Source organism: Malurus melanocephalus, unplaced genomic scaffold (genome assembly GCF_030028575.1).
Source record: "Malurus melanocephalus ecotype Western Australia unplaced genomic scaffold, MMel_1.1 scaffold_103, whole genome shotgun sequence".
NCBI classification, from domain to species: Eukaryota; Metazoa; Chordata; class Aves; order Passeriformes; family Maluridae; genus Malurus; species Malurus melanocephalus.
In genome coordinates this window covers 1,938,190-1,961,582 of record NW_026623335.1, presented here as the reverse complement: position 1 = coordinate 1,961,582, position 23,393 = coordinate 1,938,190, and the positions used below count along the sequence as shown (strand labels likewise).

The window sequence follows — 23,393 nt, the reverse complement described above, 5'->3', positions numbered from 1 at the left end:
TTCCGGCCCCGCGTCCCCCCCGCCCCCTCCCAGCGGCGGCGGCGGCAGCGAAGGAGTTCGGAAGTTCAAAATGGCCGCCGCGGCCGAGCCCGAGCAGCGACCGCCCGAGTAAGGACCGGCTGGAGGGGGGGAGGCTTCTCGACCTGGGGCCTCGGGGAGGAAGAGGAGGGAGGCGGCGGGAGACGCGCGGGCTTAGAGGATTGGGGAGGGGGGCCACACACACGGGACAGGGACGGTGAGAAGCGGCCCGGGTGGAAGTGGCGAGGAAGGAGGATGAGGAGGAGGAGGAGGGGGTAAGGAAAGGAAGATGGGGGAAGGCGGTCACTCCAGGAGAGAGGGGTTGCTGTAGGCGCCGCTGGCCCCGTGGCGGGGCGGCTCGGCGAGGCCCGGGGCCGTGGATCCGCCCGTGGATTCGCGAGGGCCGCGCGGGGGGAGGGGGGAAGGTAAGGGAAGCGGCGGCGGGCGCGCGTGTCCCCGGGAGTCCCGCGTGCGCCTTCCCGCCCTGGCGGCGCTCCCCCCACGAGCAGCCGGGATTGCCGCCGGCGAACCGGGATTGCCGCCGGCGCGGGGGACGTGAGAGGGAGCGACGCGGGGGAGGGATGCGCATCATCCGCGTGGCTGCGAGGCCGCTGCCCGCCCGGGCGCGCAGGGCTCGGGCATTCCCGAGGCGGATCCGGGCCGGCGCTCCCCGGGATCCCCCCCGCCACTCAAACGTACACACACACCCACACACCCTGTCCGAGMCGGGTCGGGGGGCTCCGGGCTAGCGGGTGCCTTGGGGCTGCCCCGAGGCCGCCGAGCCGCTGCCCGCCCTGAGGCGAGCCCTCCTCCCTCCCTCCTTCCCCCGGGCCCCGGCCGCTCTCGCGGTATGGAAAGTGGCCGTGCTGGTGGAAGCAGAAAGTGATTTGTTGCCGCCAGCCCCTCCTTCCAGCCCTCGAAATGACTGGCAACTCCCGGCTCCCGTTGGGAAGCGAAGATCGAGCTGCCGCCTCCCCGACGGAACGCGGCTCCGGGTGTGCGTTTTCCTGGCACCTCGGTTAGTGCCGTGGGGTTTGCGTTGTCCGCACTTTGGAACTCGTGAACATAATCTTCTGGAAATTTTCCTGGGAATTAGCAACCTAATGTTTACTCTATTGCCCCTCTTTTCTACTTAAATATTTTAGCATATAAACTGCTTTCTGTATTTTTTTCTGCCTTAAAAAGTTTTGATTTGGGGCTTTATTTTATTGTTAATTCTGGGAGTAGGAAACAGGTAAGGAAAAGTGCGTGTGAGCCATGTAAAACATTTACATATGAAGAAGAATGTTTTATATTGTGGAGAGAAAGTTAAATAATAAGATAGAAGCTGATGATAGGAATGCTGTATGTGGGAAAAGATGGGTGAAATCGCATCCTTATGAGCTTCCTATARTTCTTCTCCTTGAATTCAAAAATAGGAAAAAGTAGGGCTGCAACAAGATCATGTCACAGTTATTCTCTATTTAAAGCCATTAGCACTTAAACATGTAGACTGCCTCATCACCTTCTAAAATATTCTTAAATGGTTACCTCTGAAGCATTTAACTGGCATAAAAGTTTATCTGCAATTTAATGAAATTACAGTAAATAAATGCATCCCTGTACATGAGGAAATTTGAACTATTTTTTACATATTAATGTACTTAATTTTATTGGTGAGTTGCAGWGACAACTGGCAGTTGTATTGGCAGCCTGTAATGGCCTGAGATACTGCTGGGGTGATGTGTCTCATCTGGCACCTTTGCTTCCATTTCTGGCTTTTCCAGAATTTAAGATGAGGTTATTACGTAACTTTAAAATACATGCGATAATGAAATAACTTCCTTAAAAATTTTGGTGTCCATTTCTGCTATTAAGGCAAGAAAGACTTAATCTGGAATTACTTGAACAGATGTGATTTTTATTGATCTTTAATATTTTTATAATGTCTTGAAGTACCCTTAATGTGTTAATTGGGGCACCTACAAAGCATCCTGAATCCAACTAAAAGAAATTTTGAAGGGCACATAGTTCCCTTAAAATTCTCCTTATGGCATTTCTCCACAAACTTATGTCACAGATAGACTTGCTCAGGACTGCAAATCCAAATTGAAGAAGCTTTGCATTTAATACTTCTTTTTTTAAAATGCCAAGCGCAACATAAAGTAAGTTCTTTTTAAGCCAGTGTTTTCTCTTTTGTTCTGATAWTCTTTTATCATGATTGTGTGGAGTCAGGAGGAAGCAATTAAGAAGAGTGCCTTTGTATATGCCTTGAGTAAGCAGAAGTAGTAATAAAACAGTAAAAGAAAATAGAAGCAGCATTCTGAGTTAAGTCTCTGAATATTTTATATTTTTAACTCAAACAGTTTGTTCCTTTTGGAAATTCCTCATTTCAGAGCACTAAAGTGTTAATGATTTTAGCAAATAATTTTAGATTGCAKAAAAATTGGCATTATTTGCTAGCATGAGAATTTGTTAGCTCAAGCAGGAGATCATGGATGTGTGCTGCTTGAAGATCCTAGGAAGACTCTAGTCAAATTTATAGTGAGATGCTGTCCTTTAAATCTGCCTTAGAATATCTCTGATAACATGTATTCTATCAGATTATTGATAATTCTCTTCAGAAACAACTGTTGTATGAAACTAGTAGAGTTCAGAAGATAACTTTTGCATTTCTGTGTATGTTCACCCCTGCTCCTGACTGTCACATTTGCACCTAATGAGGGTTGGATATATAAAACAGCTATGTTTAAATTAAAGGGTTAGCTAGTAAATTCCAAAACAGTAGTTTAGATGGGGCGAGATCATAGAAAAGTGAGCTCTTGGACCTGTAATATTTGGCAATAGATTTTAAAAGTTAAATGTCTGTATTTCCACAGACAGTAAGTTATGTGGTGTTTTGTAGGAGATCAAGAGGCATTTGCTAAACACTGTAAAAACCCCCCATTGTTAAGCCAGTTTCAGTGTCTRTGGGAGATAATACAATGAAATGTGTAACATCAGGACTGAGTTTTATATTTCTTGAAGTTACTATTTGAAGAAATTATTGCTAACTGAAACTTACTCTGTAAGTTACTTACTCTGTATATTATTTTAATAACCTGCTGTAGGTTTATTTTCAGCTGTTTTGATCAGTGCTGTTTTACAGGTGTAAAGATGAGCAGCTTCAAAAAAAGGTGGTAATCTGCTGTATACTTTSAGAAAACTGCTCTGAAATTTGTCTTCCTTAATTTATCCTATTCCTTGATAGTGTGATTGCATGAATAATAAAAATGTGTAAGAACAAGTCTCAATTTTCCTACAGCTGTGTACACTTAGAGAAGAATAAYTGCAGCTAAGAGAGTCAGTCAGCTCTGTGTGAGATTTTGCAAGAAGGTTTCATTAGGTGCTCAGCATCATACCTTGAAATAAATTTTGATCTTTGGAGCACAACTGTTTGCTGCCATTTGAAAATACTTTTTAAAGGGTTGGGTTAGGCATTGGAGTGGAGCAGAGAGTAAGATAGATAATGATRGACTGACAAATAAATATTCAGCACTGTTGCATGCTATTAATTGAATATAAAAGTGTAAGCATTGATTCCATCCACACATTTGGTTTTGTCAGTACTTTTGCTGTCTGTTCCTTCTGTAGTGTTTCTGCAGCTATAGCTGTCTGTTTCTGAGGAAGTGTATCTTCTGTTATAACTTACTTAAATTAGTGGTACATTTTTAATTCTCCCAAAGGTAGGTGAATAAATGCCAGTTAGTATTTTATGATGGAAACTTTCTACTTAATACAAGATAAAGGACTACAGTGAGTTTATAGTACTGATCTCTTTATTTTTTACAGGGTGGAGGATGCTGAGGCATCCGAGAAAAGTGTGAATGAAGAAAATGGGGAGGTATCAGAGGCAGACCAACCTCAGAACAAGCACAGCCGACACAAAAAAAAGAAACACAAACACCGAAGTAAACACAAGAAACATAAACATTCTTCAGAAGATGATAAGGACAAAAAACATAAACACAGACACAAACATAAGAAACATAAATGGAAAGAGGTGGCTGATGCCTCTGACAAGGAAGATGGACCAGCTAAAAGAACTAAAATTGATTTTTTGGCTCCTCTGGAAGACTTAGAGAAACAAAGAGCATTGCTGAAAGCTGAACTTGAAAACGAATTAATGGAAGGAAAAGTCCAGTCTGGGATGGGATTAATATTACAAGGTTATGAGTCAGGATCTGAAGAAGAGGGGGAGATAAATGAAAAAGCACGAAATGGAACAAGGCCTACAACAAAGTCAAATACTAAGGGGAAATTGGAACCTGTGGACAATAAAACTAGTTCCAAGAAAGCAAGTAAGAGTGAATCAAAAGAAAGGACTAGGCACAGATCTGACAAAAAGAAAGCCAAGGCAGGAGTTGACGGAGTCAAAGAGAAGACTACTAGAAGCAAGTCAAAAGAAAGGAGGAAATCCAAAAGCCCTCATAAGAGAAGTAAGTCTCAAGATCAGACAAGGAAATCTAGGTCTCCAATACTTAAGAGGAGATCTCAGGAGAAAAACAGAAAGTCTAAATCTCCAGAGGATAGAAATAAGGCTGATGATAAAAGTAAATCAAGAGACCGCAGAAAGTCTCCAGTTATAAATGAAAACAAAAGCAGAGATCGTGGCAGAAAATCTAAATCTCCAGCAGAACTAAGAAGCAAATCCAAAGATAGAAGATCACGGTCCAAAGATAGAAAACCTAGGAGATCAGAGACTGACAAAGAAAAAAAGCCAATTAAATCTCCTTCTAAAGATGCTTCTTCAGGGAAAGAAAACAGGTCCCCTAGACGACCTGGCCGTAGCCCAAAAGGAAGAAGCTTATCTCCCAAACCACGTGAAAAATCAAGAAGAAGCAGATCCCCTCTTTTTAATGATCGTAGATCTAAACAGAGTAGATCCCCCTCTCGAACCCGCTCTCCGGTTAGAAGAGTGAGGAGTAGATCTGCAGAAAGGAAAAGAAGAGAATCAGAAAGGAGGCGTCTTTCTTCTCCCAGGTAACTTAAAGATGTCTTGAACCATCACAAAAATGCATTAAGGGATGAASTATCTTATAGTTTGGTGGTTATTTCCTTGTTTTATTCTTAAAATAGGCATTTAAAAAAGTAATCAGATTGTACATAATATCGTAAGCTACTTTGTATGTATTCTGTTTTTTAAAAAAACTTCCTCCCAGCTGTCAGCTATGCAAATTTATCTTGTGGTTGTTAAACTGCTAAGTTATCTGCTTCTCGCACCATTAYAGAGAACAAGTTTTGTAACTGTGTTCTCCTTTCTGTTGCTGGYTGGATTCAGAATTTGGCTTGTATTTTGTTTCTTTATCAATAGTTCTGTTGCTTTGAGAAATTTGTGTGGAATGAGAGTTCTCTCCAGTATTACGTATCAGTGTTGGCTAAAAGTGGGTGACTGACCCCTCTTACTCCTCAAAAAAGCCCTAGAGTCAGTATGTGTGAATGTAAACAAATTTTTGTATCAATATCTCCTGAGAGTCTTTTTTTTTTCTTTAAAATATTGTGGATTTTTCATTTGCTGGAGGGATGGTASCGTTGCTTTGTTATTGGACTATTATTGTATATAATTTACATATTTTGCATCACTTAGAAGGGTGGAAATCTGTTTAATGTATTGGTGTAGTCTTGGCATTTTTTATAAAAGACAGATTTAGCCTATGAAAGCAGTTACCTTGAAATTTGAAAGCTAATAATGCCTGGATGGCAAGTTTCCAAGAAGAGAACAATAGAAGTGTATGCATTTTTGAAAGTTAATTCATTAGCTGTAAGAAGTTTTAAGAGGCAGAAGAGTTCAGCATTGAATAAAAAAAAAAAACTTTGTATCTGGGGGTTTAGCTTCCCCAGTCTGAGAACTAAGAACAAAGAAGTATGGATTCAAAAGTTGAATTGGAACCACAAAGATTGAGTTTAGGAAATAGGCACCTAAAAAATGTGAAAGTTTTAGCCTGAATCACTGAAGGYTACTCTGGTTTCAGGTATGGGTATTTTGGAGAATGGCCTGAGTGCTATTAATCTGATCAAGCAAGTGTTGTAAATGGTACCAGTTTATCTGGCTGCTTTCTTGTGAATCAGGAATGTGCCGGCCCAACCACCAAGTTTTTCTGGCATAGTAGTTGACTTAATCTCTGTTGCATTTTGCATCTTTCAGTTTTCATTTTTCTTGACAGCTTGCATTGCAGCCAGTTTGAATTGGCTGTCTAGACACTTACTTCAAGTGATGCATGTGTCTAGAATTTTGCTGTCAAATTCATACTTCTGTAACTGCGTGGTGAGCAGCATGTGAGTGGGGTACTACTAAAATATTTTCTGCTGGAGGTGTTTGCAGATCAGCAGGAATAATCTTTCCTTGTAAGATCTGAACTACACCTGCATTTAAGTTTTAACTGCTTGCAATTACTCAAACTGCCAGAGAATTTCAGGAGCTTTAGTAAACAGTTYTAACAAAAAAAAAAAATCCCAATAGTTCCATTTTTCAAGTTTGTTTCCAGTGTTCCAGTCTTGTAAGACAMTTCTCAGGTCTTTGACTGGAGTTACTCATTATGTGATATTGCTATAAATTCTTAATCAGCTTCTACTGTGATGTCTGAACTAATTTATTTTTTTGTAACAGATATTTTGATTGAGTTTTGGCAGTACAACGTCTTTGTTAGTCAGGAAACCTGGAACTCTCTTCATCCTGTGACTTTTTATGTAATATTGTTTAAGAACRTAATAGAAACTAATTGGGCTAAAGGTATTGGCCTACTCCAGCATTTTAGCACAGTAATTTCTTGTAGAAACTGCCAATACTCTGCACATGCATAGATTTCCCTTTTGCCCCACTKTTCACTATTTTGTATCAGTTCTGTGTGTCTGATCACTGTCTGTAATTAACATAATTGAAACTGATGCAGTAATCTCAGATGAAAAAAATCACAGAATGGGTGGAATTAGTCTTTCAGATCCAAGATATTTTGTTCATTGATGAGATAATAACACCTGTAATAAGATGTTTCAACTTGGTTTAAAAAAAAMCAAACCAAACATAAGGAGCAGGGGGAAAAAAAAGTAGCAATATTTCCTTTGACATAGTGTGAAACTATTTTCCAATTTCTAATGCATCCTCATTAGAATAGTTGTTAAATTTTTAATTTATATTCTTCCTGATTTTTATTGAACTCTTGCTGTCATGCAGTTAAGATTTTTAATTCAGTAGTCCCGTCGAGGATTTTTCTTCTTGAGTGATTGTGAATCTGTGTAAGCAAAAATAAACAAATTTTGAATAGTGCGTATAGTACCAGACTTGAATTGTTTTTTTCAGTTTGAGAAGGGTTATCTTACATGTTAATTGAGAATTCTRTTTTTCATCTGCTGTTTCAGAATGCATGATACGTTGGAGCCACGCAGTTGTAGTGCCCAAATTGAAACACACATTATTACCARTACTGTGAAGTAGCATGATCCTAAGCCTAAATTTCAATGCTGTGATGGGAAGTTGGTGAAATAATTCTCAAGAATAAGATTTTGGGTTTCATGTGTTGTTTAAAAGTGTTTCTGGTAAATGTGAGAACAGGCAGGCYGCTATTCGTGTAAGATCTAAACACAAGCTTTGTTTTATAACCTCTCTTAGCTTCATGGTAGTAATTTGAGCTGTTTTCAGACTTGTCCTGAACTAGATCTTTGTATGGGCACACATTTCCCAGGGTGGGGAGAGACACGCAGGAAGGGCAACCAGCTCTGAAGCCTATTTATCCATCCCTCCCTTGGAAGCCCATCTGGTGGTCCCTCACCTGCAGTAAGATTTTTCAAGTGAGTTTTTATAGGCAATGAATTTTTTTGTTTTCAGCTTGCTTCTGATTTTTACTACTGCTCTCTTCCTCTGTTTTAAGAACACGGACCAGAGATGACATTTTGTCTAGACGTGAAAGATCAAAGGATGTCAGCCCACCCAGCAGATGGTCCCCATCCAGAAGAAGATCTCGGTCTCCCATCAGGAGGAGATCTCGAACACCCCTTCGACGTAGTCGATCKCCCAGAAGGCGGAGTAGATCTCCTCGGAGGAGGTAAAGACCTCTTGCTTTTATCAACCTTGTATTTTTAAGTGTATTTTGTAGAATATTATGCAGAGGATAAGAATTGCTGTTTTACGTGTAAAAAGACTATGCTATTTTTTTTGTCATGTCAATATGTGCTAGAATAGTTAAATTCATTTTGTCCTTCATTAATTAATTTTTTTTATTACTTGGAATCATTGTGTATCTTTATGTTTTCTGAAAATATTTTTTTCCTTTTCTTAAAAAAAAATAAAAAAAGCACCCCAATATCCAAATCTTTTGTTCTTATCAAACAGGGACAGAGGCCGGAGAAGTAGATCTCGCCTTCGAAGGAGGTCCAGGTCTCGTGGTGGCCACAGACGTAGGAGCAGAAGCAAAGTTAAAGAAGACAAATTTAAAGGTAGTCTTTCTGAGGGCATGAAAGCTGAACAGGARTCTTCATCAGATGAAAAGTAAGAATGAATTTCTAACTTGCACTGATAATTTAAAACTTACAGTTCCACTGATAGCAAGAATGAACTACTATTTATCTTCATGGTGTAGTTTTTGAGTTGTCACCTGAAATCATAATCATATCTTAATACTTGCAATCTTGTCAATGTACTGTTGGGAGGTTCTGAAAAACTTGGGAATATGCAATATGCAAAAAATACCAACACCTGTTGGTTAGCAGGCAGACTTGAGGGGAGGATATGCCATTAGGTTTTTAAATTCAACTTGATCAGTGTCTTGTKAAAACTTTGGTCTGATTTCTGAAGCTTGAGTAAAAACTTTTAGCTGAAGGGATTAATTGCCGTTTGCAAATTATGTTTATATTTTCTAAACATCTAGTTATTGAATTGTGCAAGAGTATGCATTCTTAATCAAATTGTTAAAGAAGAATGATGCTGCAGAGAAAAGGAACAAAATTTGTTGTCTTTTGAAAGGTGRTTGTTAATTGTTTGCAATTAAAGTCCCAATGAGATACCAAGAGATATATTTTCTTTGTAAGGAAATGTAAATGTATGCAGTGGGATTTAATACACGGTTGCTTTCTGAGTCATTTGAACAGCTATTGTTTAATATATTCTGTGTGTTGTATGCCAAGGAACTGCACTTGATAAAATTCAGTAGATAATTATATGTTTATGTAGTTGTATAAAAATTTGTATTTTTGTAGTCTTGAAGATTTTGATTTAGAAGAAGAGGATGAAGAAGCAGAGATAAGACAAAGGAGATTACAGCGGCAAGCAATTGTTCAGGTACATGGCTACAGAAATTACTTCTGTATTTTTAGTGTAAAATGTTGGGGTAAAGGAAGGCTCTTTGCCTGTTGGTGCATTACGAGAGTAATTCCTATTGCTGTATTTTTCCAGTTAGTGTACTGTAAATGTTAGTCTCTTAAACTTTGCACTTCTCTTGTCACAGCACTGCTTTTGAAACTGAAGTGACTCTTTTGTGGATCATTTTTTGCAACAGTTAAATGTTCTCTGTCAGTCTTTAGACACATTAAAAATGTTCTTCAGTTACCTTCATCTGATGTTTTTTTCTATGGCTCTTTCATTGATATAATAATGTTAGTATAGCAGTAAGGTATATATTAATAAAGCTAACTGGTCAGTTTGTTTCAAGTAGAAGTTGTCAATTTCCAACATTTTGTAAAGCCACCATCATGGGTTCCTCCCTAAAAGCAGGTAATGTAGTCATGCATATGTGAGTTYCCATGAACTCCTTATTCCAGGTAACAAGGTAACAGTAATCACAAATGTAATGTGTGATCCAGAGTCCTGAAAGGAGCTGTGGCCAAAGGGGRTGTAACTGTACAGTACAAATCAGCTATCTCTTTTCAGAGTAGGATTTGACACACAATTAGAACATAGCGAGAAAAATGCTGTAGCGTATTTATGTCCTATCAGGTACAAAATCACTGGTGTTAATGTACTGCTTGTTTTAAATAGCTCTAAAAATACTGTTCATGATTTGAGTCTTATGCAAAGCCCATTGTAAAATCCTTCTGAACTACAACTGAGCCATACTATATAAAGTCTTAAAAACTGGTTACACCTGAGGTTGGTGCAGGCAGGAAGCAAATTAAAGAGCTTAATTCCTTAAATGCAAAACCTCTGCTTGTATTATTGAATAGTTTGACCTTGCCCAGCTGAGTGGTGTCAGCATTTCTTCATSTTGATTTTTAACTTTTGGTATAGGAAGTGAGATCTGTATAATTTCATAGTACTTAAGGGTAAAAAAAAAGTATAGATGTTGTTTGAACTTTTTTAATGCTGCAAATAATCTCTTCAGAGATGTAGGTGGTTATGAAAGCAAAGATTAAGGTTTCATCTTAAAGTACAAACCACTGAAGAGGTAGATATTAAAATGTTTAAATTGTGATAAATTGTGATGGCAAGATTAAAAATTGAATTTCTTTTTAGAAATACAAAGGCCAGACAGAAGACAGTAATATATCTGTACCATCTGAACCAAGCAGTCCTCAAAGTAGTACACGTAGTCGCTCAAATTCTCCTGATGACATCCTAGAAAGAGTCGCTGCTGATGTTAAGGAATATGAACGGGAAAATGTGGACACATTTGAGGCATCAGTAAAAGCCAAGCACAACCTCATGACAGTTGAACAGAACAACGGTAAGATTCTGAAATCTCTTTAATGCAATTTATGAAAGCTCAGACACTYGTCTTGGTTTACTTTCAGACTTGGAAGTAGATACACTTTTTKGATGGAATTTGAGAATGTTTTCATKAGTATTATGGTACTTAAAACATAAYATTAAAATCAAGCTTCCTCATTAGGAAGGATGAGTGGAACATGTTCTCTGTRTTTCTGATAACTGTTAACACAGTTAGTGCTTTTCATTTGGAAGAGCAAAACAACAATGTCTATCTTTATGGTTAAGAATTACCCTTCCAAACTTTTCACTCAGACTTGTTTTCTTAGAAGCTTAGTATTGTCCTGGGCTTTATTTTGTGTAGGTTGGAAATTATGCTCCTTTTCTACCTTTTTTTTTAGTCAAAACCACTGTGACAGARGAATATAGATGGGTCTGTAATAATTGAGAATTATTAAAGCTTTTGAGGTTATTACTAGCTTATTGCTAGTAAGTCCATTTTAGCAGCATAGCTAATTGCTGAAATGGGTATTTTCTTTCTCGTCTCCACTGCATGTACTCTATTGTACAGCATTGTTGAAATTTTAAAGAAAATTATATATAACCTGCCTTGTGCCAGCTGCAACAAAAGGAATGCGGAACACCTCCCAGCACACCCTGTAGTATTGAAAGTCTGCTGCTTTTTTTGTCTTATAAAAGTGGATTACTGTACATCTTCCAAGTGTGGAGTTGCTGTGTGGTCATACTTGAGCTTGTTTAAGTTGCTTTGTTTTCTTTCCACAGTTTAATTGCAATAGCACTGTTTAACAAGGGCTCTCTAGCCAGCCCAACTCCTCTGAGGGAAAGAGTTGCAGTTCACTTGTATTTCATGTCCTGCGCCACATGTRCCCTTGGGAGCTAAATACACTGTCTCTAATGGATACTTCTAARTAATAAAGCTGGGTCTCTTTGGGACTGCTGTACTGCTCTCTACTTTATCCTGGTGTTYCCTCGAGCCACGTGTTTTCAGATTGTTCTCTTGCAATATTGGTAAAAAGAATTATTCTAGCACTTTGTTTGCATACCACAAGTTTAGACTTAGTCTTATTAACAGACAATGTGTTTTTCCTTTTTTGACAAAGTGTGTATTGCTCTTATTCTGTCTATTAAAGCATACGTAAATGCAAGTCTTAACTACATAGGCAGTTTCCATGTAGATAAATGAAAAAGGTTTTTAAAAACAAATCAGTTACACTCACATCTGGGTAATAGGATCCTAGATTGGAGGTGGCTGTAGCAACAGGTGAAACCAGTGGGTTGTCTTTCTCTGCAAGAGTAATTTTTTATTTCTATCCTGACCTCTTATAGTGCCAGAGTAGTGTGTTGTTAAGAATCTAGTTAATAACTCATTGTAGCCCAGTGTGGGTAACTGGAACTAAAATGAAATTTTGAGGAAGTTTCTCGAGGGATCTGGAGCTCAAAATAGTGGTGTAAACTGTCTCCCCACAAGTGTCAGGTGGCAGGTCTTTACCTTGAAACAGTGGTATGTATCAGCATGCTGGATGATTTTTTATGCTGTCAGATTTCACTCTGGTTACGTGGTATGGAGGTGGTTGGCTGTGTGCATCATGAGAGCTGAAGCCTCTGAGCTTGATTAGGTCTCTATTTCTCTCCATTGCATAGTGAAGGGAGGGTCTCTGATTTACCATGTTCATGAAGGGCTGCTGCCATAATGTGTGTTATGAAATAGTTTGAAGTTTTCTTGCTTTTGCTAATGTGTACYTAATTTACATTTCTTTGCTTTTATCTTATCAACCAAGTAAAATGTCTTTGGGGCTTAAAGATGATTAAAAGGTGAGAAAGGGATAATCTTGCCCACAATAAAAATGTTTCCCTTTAACACAATAGTAAACATTATGTTTGACAAAAAGCTGCCCAACAGGTTTGTAAGATCCTTCTTAGCATGGCTGGAGAAAACATTTTCCAAAGGAAAARTTTCTGGGCTTTACAACTTTGGTGTTTAGTAAAATATCTTGTGATTAGCAGAAAAGCCTGAATTCGTATATTGAAAATATGACTGTATTTTTTTATGTATACATGTATATATTCCTTTTATATGTATATACATCGTCTTTATTTGTAGGGAGCGTGTAAGTGTGTAGTTCTTTCTTCCTGCTGTGCTTACTTGAAAGCTATTATACATAGTTTTTCAAGGAGGTATAAATTTTTGAGGGCTTTGAAGAACTTAACTAGTCTGAGTTTTATATTGTAGAATGTGAAATATGTGAAATGATTTTGCTGCAAACATTAGTAGAGCTACCTGTTTGCCAATATACTGATTTTARATTATTGTAAGGATGCCAAATGACATTGGCAACAGAGTTATCTTTTGACATCTCTTTCATGTTAAGTAATCTAAATTTCATTTTAAGGTTCATCTCAGAAGAAGCTGCTAGCTCCCGATATGTTCACAGAATCAGATGATATGTTCGCTGCATACTTTGATGTAGGTAATTCTTGGAGATGAAATTTATGAATTTTTTCTGCTTGATTTTTGTTAGAGTCACTGTCACTTGAGGGTTGTGAGAACTTTGATTTGTAAAAGCACATACAGCTAAGTGATTTGCATGTTCCTAATATTTTGATCAGCTAAGGCAGGCAAAGTAATACTTAATTAGTATTTCAGTGAAATAAAACCTGCTGAAATTAGTGGCAGTTTTACCAGAGTAAGCAATTTGGAATTCACCTGCTGTTTGAATACAGCAGCACATATAAATAGATTCATATTTTTACTAAGTTCAGCTTTTTATTAATGTTACCACACTGCAGTGTTCTAAATATGAGCTTTTTCCAGAGGTTCATATGTGGTTAATTAAAATATGTGTAAGTTACTATAGTTGGCTAATGATGCCATGTTAGMGTAATCTGGTGGTTTGTTTTGAGATTTTTTGGAATGAAGAGATAAAGTAAAACCTGGAAAYGTAGCACTTTCATTAGCTTTTCTCTAAATGAGTGACCTGCAGATATTGGCAGTCCAGTGACTCGTTTTGAGACTTTACATGCCATTCTCTATAAATCCTCTGCATTGCTGCTGATGCACAACACTGAGAAATAAGTAAAGACAAGAACTTTCTTCTTAACTTAAAAATTCTCCAGTTAATTTTGGTTTATTTCAGATATTAATAATGATGGCTGTGTTGGTGACAAAAGTGTGTTTTGGTTTTCTCTGGTAACGCTGGTGTCCCTTTGACCTGGAAAAAGATGAATACTTAAAGGGTAGTGTGTGTATGTGAGAATGCATGTTTAAAAGATCAGAGGTTACAAATGGGGATGTATGTGGTTTGTAAGTGAACAGATCCCCTTTCCAGAAAGGGGATTGTTCAATTGAAGACAGTCTTTACTACACATAGTTTTGAATTTAAATTGGTAAAATATTGCCCAGTCTGTTAAGAGATGTCAGCAGCAATCACAGAAGTGTATGGTTGTATGTACAACAGTATGAAACAAGTGGCATGTAATGAACAGAAATTCAAGGCTTAAACAGTTGTATTTTCCTTGCAAATTGCTAAACTTTTTTACTATAAATTTACTGTAAATAAGAAGTCTTACTTAGGTGGTCCAAAATGTGCATTCTAATTGACTTGTATTAATTCCTTGTGGGTGTTAATTGAAACTGTACCCATTTATGTTTAGTATTGGTTGGTCTCATCCTCTTTCCTTGCATCACCCTTTAGATACTGCAATGTAAATAACAATAAGTTATTTCTCTTTCCTGCAAGATAAATGTGCTTGCATTGTGGAGAGAAACAGTGTTTCAGTAGGGGAAAAGGGCTTTGGTACGTTAACATCAAGGAAGAATACAGAACACGCAAGCAAAGCTGTTACTTTTCATTTCAGAGTGCTCGTCTAAGGGCTGCTGGGTTTGGAAAAGACTTCAAAGAAAACCCCAACCTCAGGGATAACTGGACGGATGCAGAAGGCTATTACCGTAAGTTGTTTATCAGCAAGATAGATTGAGTTGAGGGTGCTGAGTGGAGAAGATCCTCATGTTTAAATAAGTGTTGAAACGTTGTTCTAACATAGGTGTATTCTAGAGCCCTCTCTGAGTGTGTGATGGATGAAATGAGTATGCAGATTTTAAACCTCAGTTTTGAAATTACTCCAGACTTAGAAAATAATCTCTTTGTTCCCCATAATTTCCACAAAGCTAGGTGATAAAAAAACATTGTACACCATGAAATTAATGGATTTTGCTATTTACCCCCATGCTTTGTAACGATAGCGAATGGGGTTTTTTTCATGAAAAGTTCCATTACGTTTATTTCTTATAACTTGAACTTGTTTGGTTTTATCCCTCAGGTGTTAATATAGGTGAAGTTCTAGATAAACGTTACAATGTCTATGGTTACACTGGTCAGGGAGTCTTCAGTAACGTAGTGCGTGCCAGGGACATGGCCAGAGCAAACCAAGAAGTAGCCGTGAAAATCATCAGGAACAATGAACTTATGTAAGTAATGTTTTTGTTTGATGGTAGTAAATCGTGTGGAACAGTTGGAAGTTTTTCATGATGTGATTTGCATCTCCCTTTGTTTCAAGTGAAGTAACAGATCACAGCTGTGATGCCTGCCTTTTCTGCTAATATGAGCCAGATAATGGGAAGCGCTTGAGGACTGTGTATCCACAATTCTTTACAGCTATCACAGGAAAAAGGGTACTGGCATTTTAATCAGGCACTTTCTCGGTTGCAAAACTTCAGGGAACAGTGATAGCAAGAAACAATGTTACAGCTAATTGAGAGCCCTACATTTTTTGAGATAGAAGTTGTGGACTGTAAAAATTTTATTTTGGTGGACCAAATGGATTTGTCAGGCTATGGGTTGGATCCCAGTCAATCATCTGCAAGTTACAAAAGGATCTCCATACATTTTTTCTTTTCTTTTGTCTTCTGTAAATGTTTGCATGTATAAGAAACATATAAAAAGAGATGGGACTCTCACTGTTGAAATACAAAACAAAAGGTCTTTTAGAATGAGCAAACATTAGCAGATAGGATCTCTTAAACTATGTTATTTGAGGACTTGTCTACAATACTCATTTTAGTTATCTGCTGCAATATTTATACAGTCATTTATTATGTCCTCTTCTCTTAAAAACTTAAATGAAAGTATTTTCCATGCATTTTACCTTTAAAGTTTTAAAAATTGTCTTATTGTGTGTATAACTGGATTGGTTTTAGTTATGCGAGTAAGTATCTGGAAAAATTTTAAAGACGAATGGGAGGGTGATAAGATATTTTAGTTTGGTGAATAGGTAATAGGCTTGGATGTGAAATTGCATCTATAGTCAGTTCAGCTTAAGTCTTTTAATAATGTGTGTGGTGAAGTACTTCTTCAAAAAAGTAAACTTCTTAAGAGAGCACTGTTTAAAATTTGTCATATTACAGGATGAAATCCAGTTTCAGCTTTACATGCAACTGAGAGTAAGGAGGAAAGGATAAGTAGGTTACAAAGTTAGAGTGAAGAGCCGTGACTTAAACTTAAACTGTGTGTAGTCACCCACAGCAAACCACTGTTGAGATTTTGTTTTAGCCATGGCACATTAAGTAATGACAAGACACTTCTCATGCCTGGATAATTATAASCACACAAGTGAATGTCTAGATTAAAAAAATACTAGAATTTAATTGATTTTGTTTTATAATCACATTTCTCTGTTTTCAGGCAAAAAACTGGCCTAAAAGAACTGGAATTTTTAAAGAAGCTCAATGATGCTGATCCTGATGACAAGTTTCATTGTCTACGGTTGTTCAGGCATTTCTACCACAAGCAGCATCTCTGTCTGGTATTTGAGCCACTCAGGTAAGATGACAAATGTTTGGTGTTCTCTGTAAAAGGTAAAGTACTATTGAGGGCTCTTTACCTTTCTGTCTTTGGCTGTTGTTTTAAAACTTTGTTCTAGTCTAAGATTCAAGAATGCAAGGAACTTTGAAACAAAACAAAATTGTCTGCAAGTGCAAACTCACAGACTACTGATCTGTTTCTGATTTACCTTTAGCATAGTTGTAAATTTTCTGCCTGGAAAATATTTGAAACAAGATAATAGATGGTTCATATGATGGTAATATACAATARTGATGGTTCATATCACTAATACAGCTCTTAATGATTTTTTTTGTGTAGGTCAGTATTTTTATTAGTTTTTATAACTTCATTTCAAGGGCTTGTATTAAGAAYGCATTCCCAGAGAGATTCAGGAAATGCTGTATATTCTGTGAAGAGTACATATTTAATAACAGTCTAAGGAAGAAAACCATTACATTGGTTCATGCATGCTCACTTTCTGTTCAAGTAATAAACCTCTTGTGACAGGTTGATTGTAGATCTGTTTTATGGTAGATCTCCATACATTAATTGCCTTTGTCCCCCTTAGAGACTTCARTTGTTCATATCCTGTCTTCTGTCTATGACATATTTTGATTTTTGTCATATTTGGGGTGAAGATAAGTTATATACTGTCTCTTGATAACACACTTGTATCTTATTTATGTCCAATTATGTTTTTGTCCTGGAGTGATGGTCTCTTTATCTGCTGCTTATGTCACCAAAGAAATCTCCTCAATTTCTATCTTTTTCATGCTGCTTTTTTCATTTATTTCTGAAGAAAATGTTTACAAAGGGTTTGTGGTTGTTAAGAAAATGCTGTTCATGTGCAAATAAATCTTCTCAAATCAATATTGTTTAAAAATACGCACTGAATTAAGTAAATCCAATGTAATAAGTAATTACACAGTATAGGATAGATCTGATTGACCAGACTTTTTATTTCAATTCTGTTGCTAACAGAGTGGTATGTTAGGTTGAATGTTACTTTTCTCAAAAAATACTTTAAGCTRACTGGTTTGTTCATATTTGTTAGAGAGTTTAGGAGACCACTTGGGATTTTTTTTATTAAGCTCTTTCCAATTCTTTCTTTCCCCCTTTCCCTTAACAGTATGAATTTACGAGAGGTGTTGAAGAAGTATGGGAAAGATGTTGGACTCCATATYAAAGCTGTTCGTTCCTACAGCCAGCAATTGTTCCTAGCTTTAAAACTTCTTAAAAGATGCAATATCCTACATGCAGATATTAAACCAGATAACATTTTGGTAAGTAACAAATAATTAAAACTTCCTTTGCATGGTTTTTAGTGTAAAATAAAGTATTTGAAATTCATATAATTCTGGTAATTTAGSTGAAGTCAAATTTACTGAAAATATTACGGCTTCACACTTCAATGTAAAATAATATTGTGGTATAAGTAGTAAGAAATTCAATACTGCAGCTAAACAAAATCCTTTTCAAACAAACATGCATCCACTTCTGTCTTTATAGAAAGCAGATTTTCCAAAGTTAGGCACTGTCTTACAGGAGAAATATTTGAAATTTTCCCATCAATATTGGAAAGATGTTCTTGCTTTCTGCAAAATGGAGATTGAGTCTGGATGGAGATGTTGTTTATGTGAGTGAGATAATGGGGAAAGGTCCGGAGTGCCTCTTTTCTTGTAGGGAATGAGAGCTACATCAGAGATTTAATGGTTTCCTTTGGTTATTTTGGACATCATCCCTGTGACAAACTCAGATTTTTAATTTATCTAAGATGTTCTCTTATTACTATCTCAGCAGTAAAATTTAGTGTGTAAGCATGAGATGTGAATAATATGCTGTTTTATGAGTGATACTCTGGATACTGAGTTGAAAATCTAAATTGGTAACTTTTCAGTATCTGGAATGAAATCTTGGTCTACCAAAAATACTTTGTTATGGGAAAAGTACATGAAAYGGACTTTTTTGTATTTTGTAGCATCTGAAGATATTACCTGTCACTTTCATTCTGAGCAAGTTTTACAATTGTCTTAGAATAAAGAGGAAGGAACTTCCAGTTTAAAGGCTGAATGTTTTTCCTATGTTTGACTTAAATATATTGCCACTTTTACAGTGCTGTTATCAATTCTGACCACAAATCCTCTTAATGGATATTTGTTTAACTTTCAGGTGAACGAGTCTAAAACAATACTAAAGCTTTGTGATTTTGGATCAGCTTCACATGTTGCAGATAATGACATCACACCCTATCTAGTTAGTAGATTTTATCGAGCTCCAGAAATCAGTAAGTACATTTTGGATTAGCTCTATCTATCACATACCAGGAAATGCCAGTATTAGCAGAAAAATTAGATGAAAATTTGACTTGGATTTTATTCTCTAGTTTTAGCAAAACATAAATCTGGAAATATGATAGCAGTCAAAAAATCAGACTTTGTGAAAGCATGTTTGTGGAACTCTCCATGTATATTGGTTATCGGCTCAGTGAGAAGTAATTCTGATGTGTTGTAGTTGTTTAAATGTGGAGGTATTGTTCTTACTACTGGGTTTTTGCTATTTTTGCTGATCAGTTTAGATGATAGGTAAAAACCTCYCTTTCTGAAATAGAAGTACTTCAAAAGTTAAAAGGTTTGCATCCTTCTTTTATGGTAACTTTTTATTCTTTATCTTAAGAGAAGCAGCACCAATATAGTTTACAAATCAGAATTTTTTAATCTGTCTGCTTTTGTGATATTATATCAAAGTCTGCCTTTATGGAATTAACTGGAATTGCTCTGTTTCAGTTATAGGGAAAATCTATGACTATGGTATAGATATGTGGTCTGTAGGCTGCACATTATATGAGCTTTATACAGGAAAAATACTGTTTCCTGGCAAAACGAATAATCATATGTTGAAACTTGCCATGGATCTCAAAGGAAAGATGCCAAACAAGGTAAGAAAAATAAGTACTTAATATCTGAAACTGCTGTAATGAACAGTAGAACATACATTCTTTGTTCTCCTGGAATTCTGTTTCTTATCATATACATGCTTTCTTAACAGTAAGTAAATACTAGACTTTGCTCTGACTGTGTAATTTGTACTGATTTAAARTCTTGTGAAGTGAAAGTATACAGCTTCTTTTTCATAGACTAAGTATAAAGTGAAAGCAGAAACCTTCTAAAGCACTGACCTGAAAAAAAATGCGTAAGTCAATGAAAGATACTGTGTCCTTTTTCAAAGGGTTTGAACTGTACCTCTGTATTCTATCTTAGCATTTCATCCTCTCCTTTTGGTATATTTTTTATTAATATTAAATTAYGCATGTTGCAATAAATTGATGTTAATTGTGAAATTTGCCTGAAACTCTTACCTCTTCCTCATTTTCCAGATGATTCGAAAAGGTGTGTTCAAAGATCAGCACTTTGATCAAAATCTCAACTTTATGTATATAGAAGTAGATAAAGTGACAGAAAGGGTAAGTCCTGAATGAGTTGACTAACCCAGCACTTTCCTCCAAGCGTTCCTACTCTATGGTCTTTTAAATGTACCTTGGCAYCCTAATCAAAACCAAGATTTTGTAAGCTATTACAATGTCCTTTTGCAGCAGTATGGACAGATTACATAGTTATAAAATGGCAAAAGACTTTTTCTGCGATGTAGGAACAGGATTAAGAGAAATCTAAGTTTAATCTGGTAGGTATGCAGGGTATCTCCATGTAATCTATCCTTAATTATTAATCAAAGACACTTTGCCTTAATTTTGTAGAAGGATGTTCAACTTCAGTACAATGTGGTTATATTGTATGAGGTCCATATTTTAGTATCATTTTGACATACAATATTTAAAAAGAATCACAGAATAGTGGTCAGATATGGGAACTTTCCATGTGGACTTCCATGTTTTCATTAGCTGGGATGTTAGGTTCGTGTGTGAAGCTGTGTTGGTGACCTCTCCCCTGATAGTGTTTTTTCCACTCTCCACCACATGACGATTTTATGAGACCATATGTAGGAAGGGTTGTTGTTGCTCAGCTGTGAGACAACCCTGCAGAARAGCTGCTGCTGAAACACTGTAAAAAGGATGGATGGGGGGTAATACATTATTTCTGTTCTACAAAGCTGCCATTTTTGTGTTTGTAGGAGAAAGTTACTGTTATGAGCACCATTAATCCAACCAAGGACCTATTAGCAGACTTGATTGGGTGCCAACGACTCCCTGAAGACCAGCGTAAAAAAGTGCACCAGCTAAAGGACTTGTTGGACCAGATCCTAATGCTAGACCCAGCTAAACGGATTAGCATCAACCAGGCTCTACAGCACGCCTTCATCCAGGAGAAAATTTAAACCAGATGAAGAAGTTCAAAGGGTTTGATTAATTAAGATACAAAGACTGAAGAAATTTCACAGCAGTTATTAATGTATATAAACATAAATATTTCCCCTGCAAAGTTGAGGAAGAAATGATACATTTGAATTAACATCAAGGCTGATATTTCTTTTAGAAATGTTAGAGTAATTCTGTTTTGTGTCTTATGTGAAAATTTTCACTGTAGAACTGTTTTATTGCCAAGACTGCACAAAAGTACAATGCTAATGTATATGGTTGCAGTTCGTATATATTATAAAAAGAAAAAAGCATCTGTTATAAAAAAAAGAAAAAAAAAGGAAAAAAAAAAAGAGAGCAGTAATACTGGGTGGTTGATTTGTTTTTAGCAGACTTGGCTTCATTTTTGTCTTTACAAAATGGCCAGCATAAATGCTGTTTATATTCACATTTTCCTAGGTGTGTGTGTGCAGGCCACAGCAGCATGCCCTTGGTGTAGTCAGTGCCGAAGGGGGTCTGTTCCTTCTTGAGCCTGCCCGCAGGGATGGTCTCCTCTTTTAAAGCAGGTTGTGTACAACTTTCAGTACACTGAAGGTAAGCTAACCCATCAACATCACCGGTGTTTAAGCTGTTATTTTACTGGAACAACTGACAAATGAGAGACAATAGCATTGTGGCAGATTCCCTGCATGTTTGAGAAATGATCTTGTTTTATTTTCTGGCATTGCAACCGTGGCRTAGTTACAACTTCTGTTCTGTTCATCACATTTAAAACTGGGAGAGAGCGCACTTGATGGATAGAGCGCCTTCAGTGTACTGTTTCTTATTACTTTAATTTTTTTAATCAACTTGCTATAGACTTTGTATACATTTTGTTAAATACAGTTCACTATGACATAGAACCAATACTTACAGAAGAGTTTTCATTTAGTAATTACATATGTTGGGATCTCATTCGAAAGACCTTATATCTAAAGGATAGATAGACAACATAACGAAATTTTTAACTATTTGTATGTCATTTTGAAAGTGTACTGCTTTATGCTAAAAGTGTTTCATTTGTTCATTGTTTTCATTATTTGTGATCATGTTGTCTTTCAATACAGGCATAAACCTTCCACTCTTGAACAAAGCAGCTGCTTTTTAAAAGCGGTAATTGCTTCTTTACCTTTTATTTCTTTTGTAAATGAAGCTTTTCTTTAAGAAATGTGACTTTAAAGTGTTGTCTCTTGCATAAAACAGTTGACACTTACTTATTGTAAAGTGAAGATTGTTCTGCTGCATGTAAAGTGGACCATGCAGATTTCTGTATGTTTTCAGTATGCATCATTAGATAATAAAGTCTTTTGTGAACAAGGCATTTGTAGCCATTTTTAAAAGAATCTGTCTTCAGTGATGGTAAATCAGGTAATTTGTAAGACCCACCCCTGCATTTCCTATTAATCATTYGATTAAAGGGATTATTAAATATTATGATCTTGGAGAGAGCTATAGGCTATGTTAATTGGGTATATAATTATCACTACTTAAACACAAAGCAAAAAACCSTACAGATACTGTCTGTCTGCTTTCATTGTAATGAAATTATTCCTGTAGGACATGGGATTAAATTCAGGCTTTAACTAATGTTTGTGCTGTTTTTCTCACTTTTCCTTTTGATGGTGCTGAAAGAGAAAAAAGGAAAGCGAGTCACAGGCCACTCAACGCCTACTCCATGGGTCTGATTTGCTGAGACACCAACTTCACCTTCCTAACAAGGTTATTTCTGACAGCATGTGTAGATAAACATTTAGCAACAAGTTAAAGAGCTTGAGACAATTGAGTTGGTTATACAGGGTGAGGAAAACAGAAACAACTTTTTCAGGTCCCTRCTGCTGTTTTAATTGTTCTCTTTGACAATGTTAAGTTCTTCTTTTCATTTTTTATTAATATATTCTGACAGGCTGTGAAAACCCCACTGGTTTCACAAACTTCATAATACTTTGAACTAAGAAGGATTTTTGTATCCGTCTAGGTACATAATGGCAACAATCATGCACTYTTGGTGCACTCAAGAATGAGGAAAAGTGCCACAAAGCAGGTCATTCTGCTGGTGGGGAATACCCCACCGAGGAGATGTAATGAACTAACTACAAAAACAAGCAGGAGATGGGTGGTTTTGTATGCTTATTTGGAACCTTCAACCTGTCTCTTCTTAATTTATATTGTAATATTCCTAAATAAAACCAATCTCTCCTTGTTTCCACATATTTAAGGTATCTTTCTCACCGGAAATGAAAAAAGTTAGCTTTCATGTTTAGTGAAACACTAGTTGCTTGCTAGTTAAATACAGAAAGTGTAACTTGGACTTTTACAACATAGGCAGCACTTCTGAGGGCCCTTTTACACAGATGTAGTAATAGCTTGTTCCTTCTGTTGCTTTGTACTTTATTCTTAAAATAGGAATATTAAACAATGAWATGAGTTGGTGATACAGAAACAAAGCAGTAGAAAAGATGCCCCTAAATGCCTACAGAACTGTTTTAAGCTGTTCTGGAGAAGCATAAAGTTGCTCGTTTACCTGTTCTTTGTGTTG

At 36.9% G+C, this 23,393-nt stretch overlaps 1 protein-coding gene across 2 annotated transcripts; it reads left to right on the top strand.

Annotated features, from left to right (window-relative positions):
* On the top strand, positions 1 to 21,970 carry PRPF4B (pre-mRNA processing factor 4B). 2 transcript variants are annotated; one of them, XR_008965548.1, is made up of 16 exons: positions 14 to 108; positions 3,829 to 5,019; positions 7,902 to 8,075; positions 8,363 to 8,518; positions 9,226 to 9,307; positions 10,478 to 10,688; positions 13,081 to 13,154; positions 14,546 to 14,636; positions 15,008 to 15,155; positions 16,369 to 16,506; positions 17,639 to 17,792; positions 18,679 to 18,793; positions 19,293 to 19,444; positions 19,883 to 19,969; positions 20,635 to 21,412; positions 21,925 to 21,970. XR_008965548.1 is itself a non-coding variant. In XM_057369147.1 (15 exons), the coding sequence occupies exons 1-15, from the start codon at positions 71 to 73 to the stop codon at positions 20,836 to 20,838; spliced, it is 3,015 nt and encodes a 1,004-aa protein (XP_057225130.1). In that variant the 5' UTR covers positions 1 to 70; the 3' UTR covers positions 20,839 to 21,970. The 2 variants fall into 2 exon arrangements, 1 of the variants encoding a protein (XP_057225130.1); XM_057369147.1 differs by having other exon boundaries at positions 1 to 108; positions 20,635 to 21,970.
* The last annotated feature ends 1,423 nt before the right edge of the window (positions 21,971 to 23,393 follow it).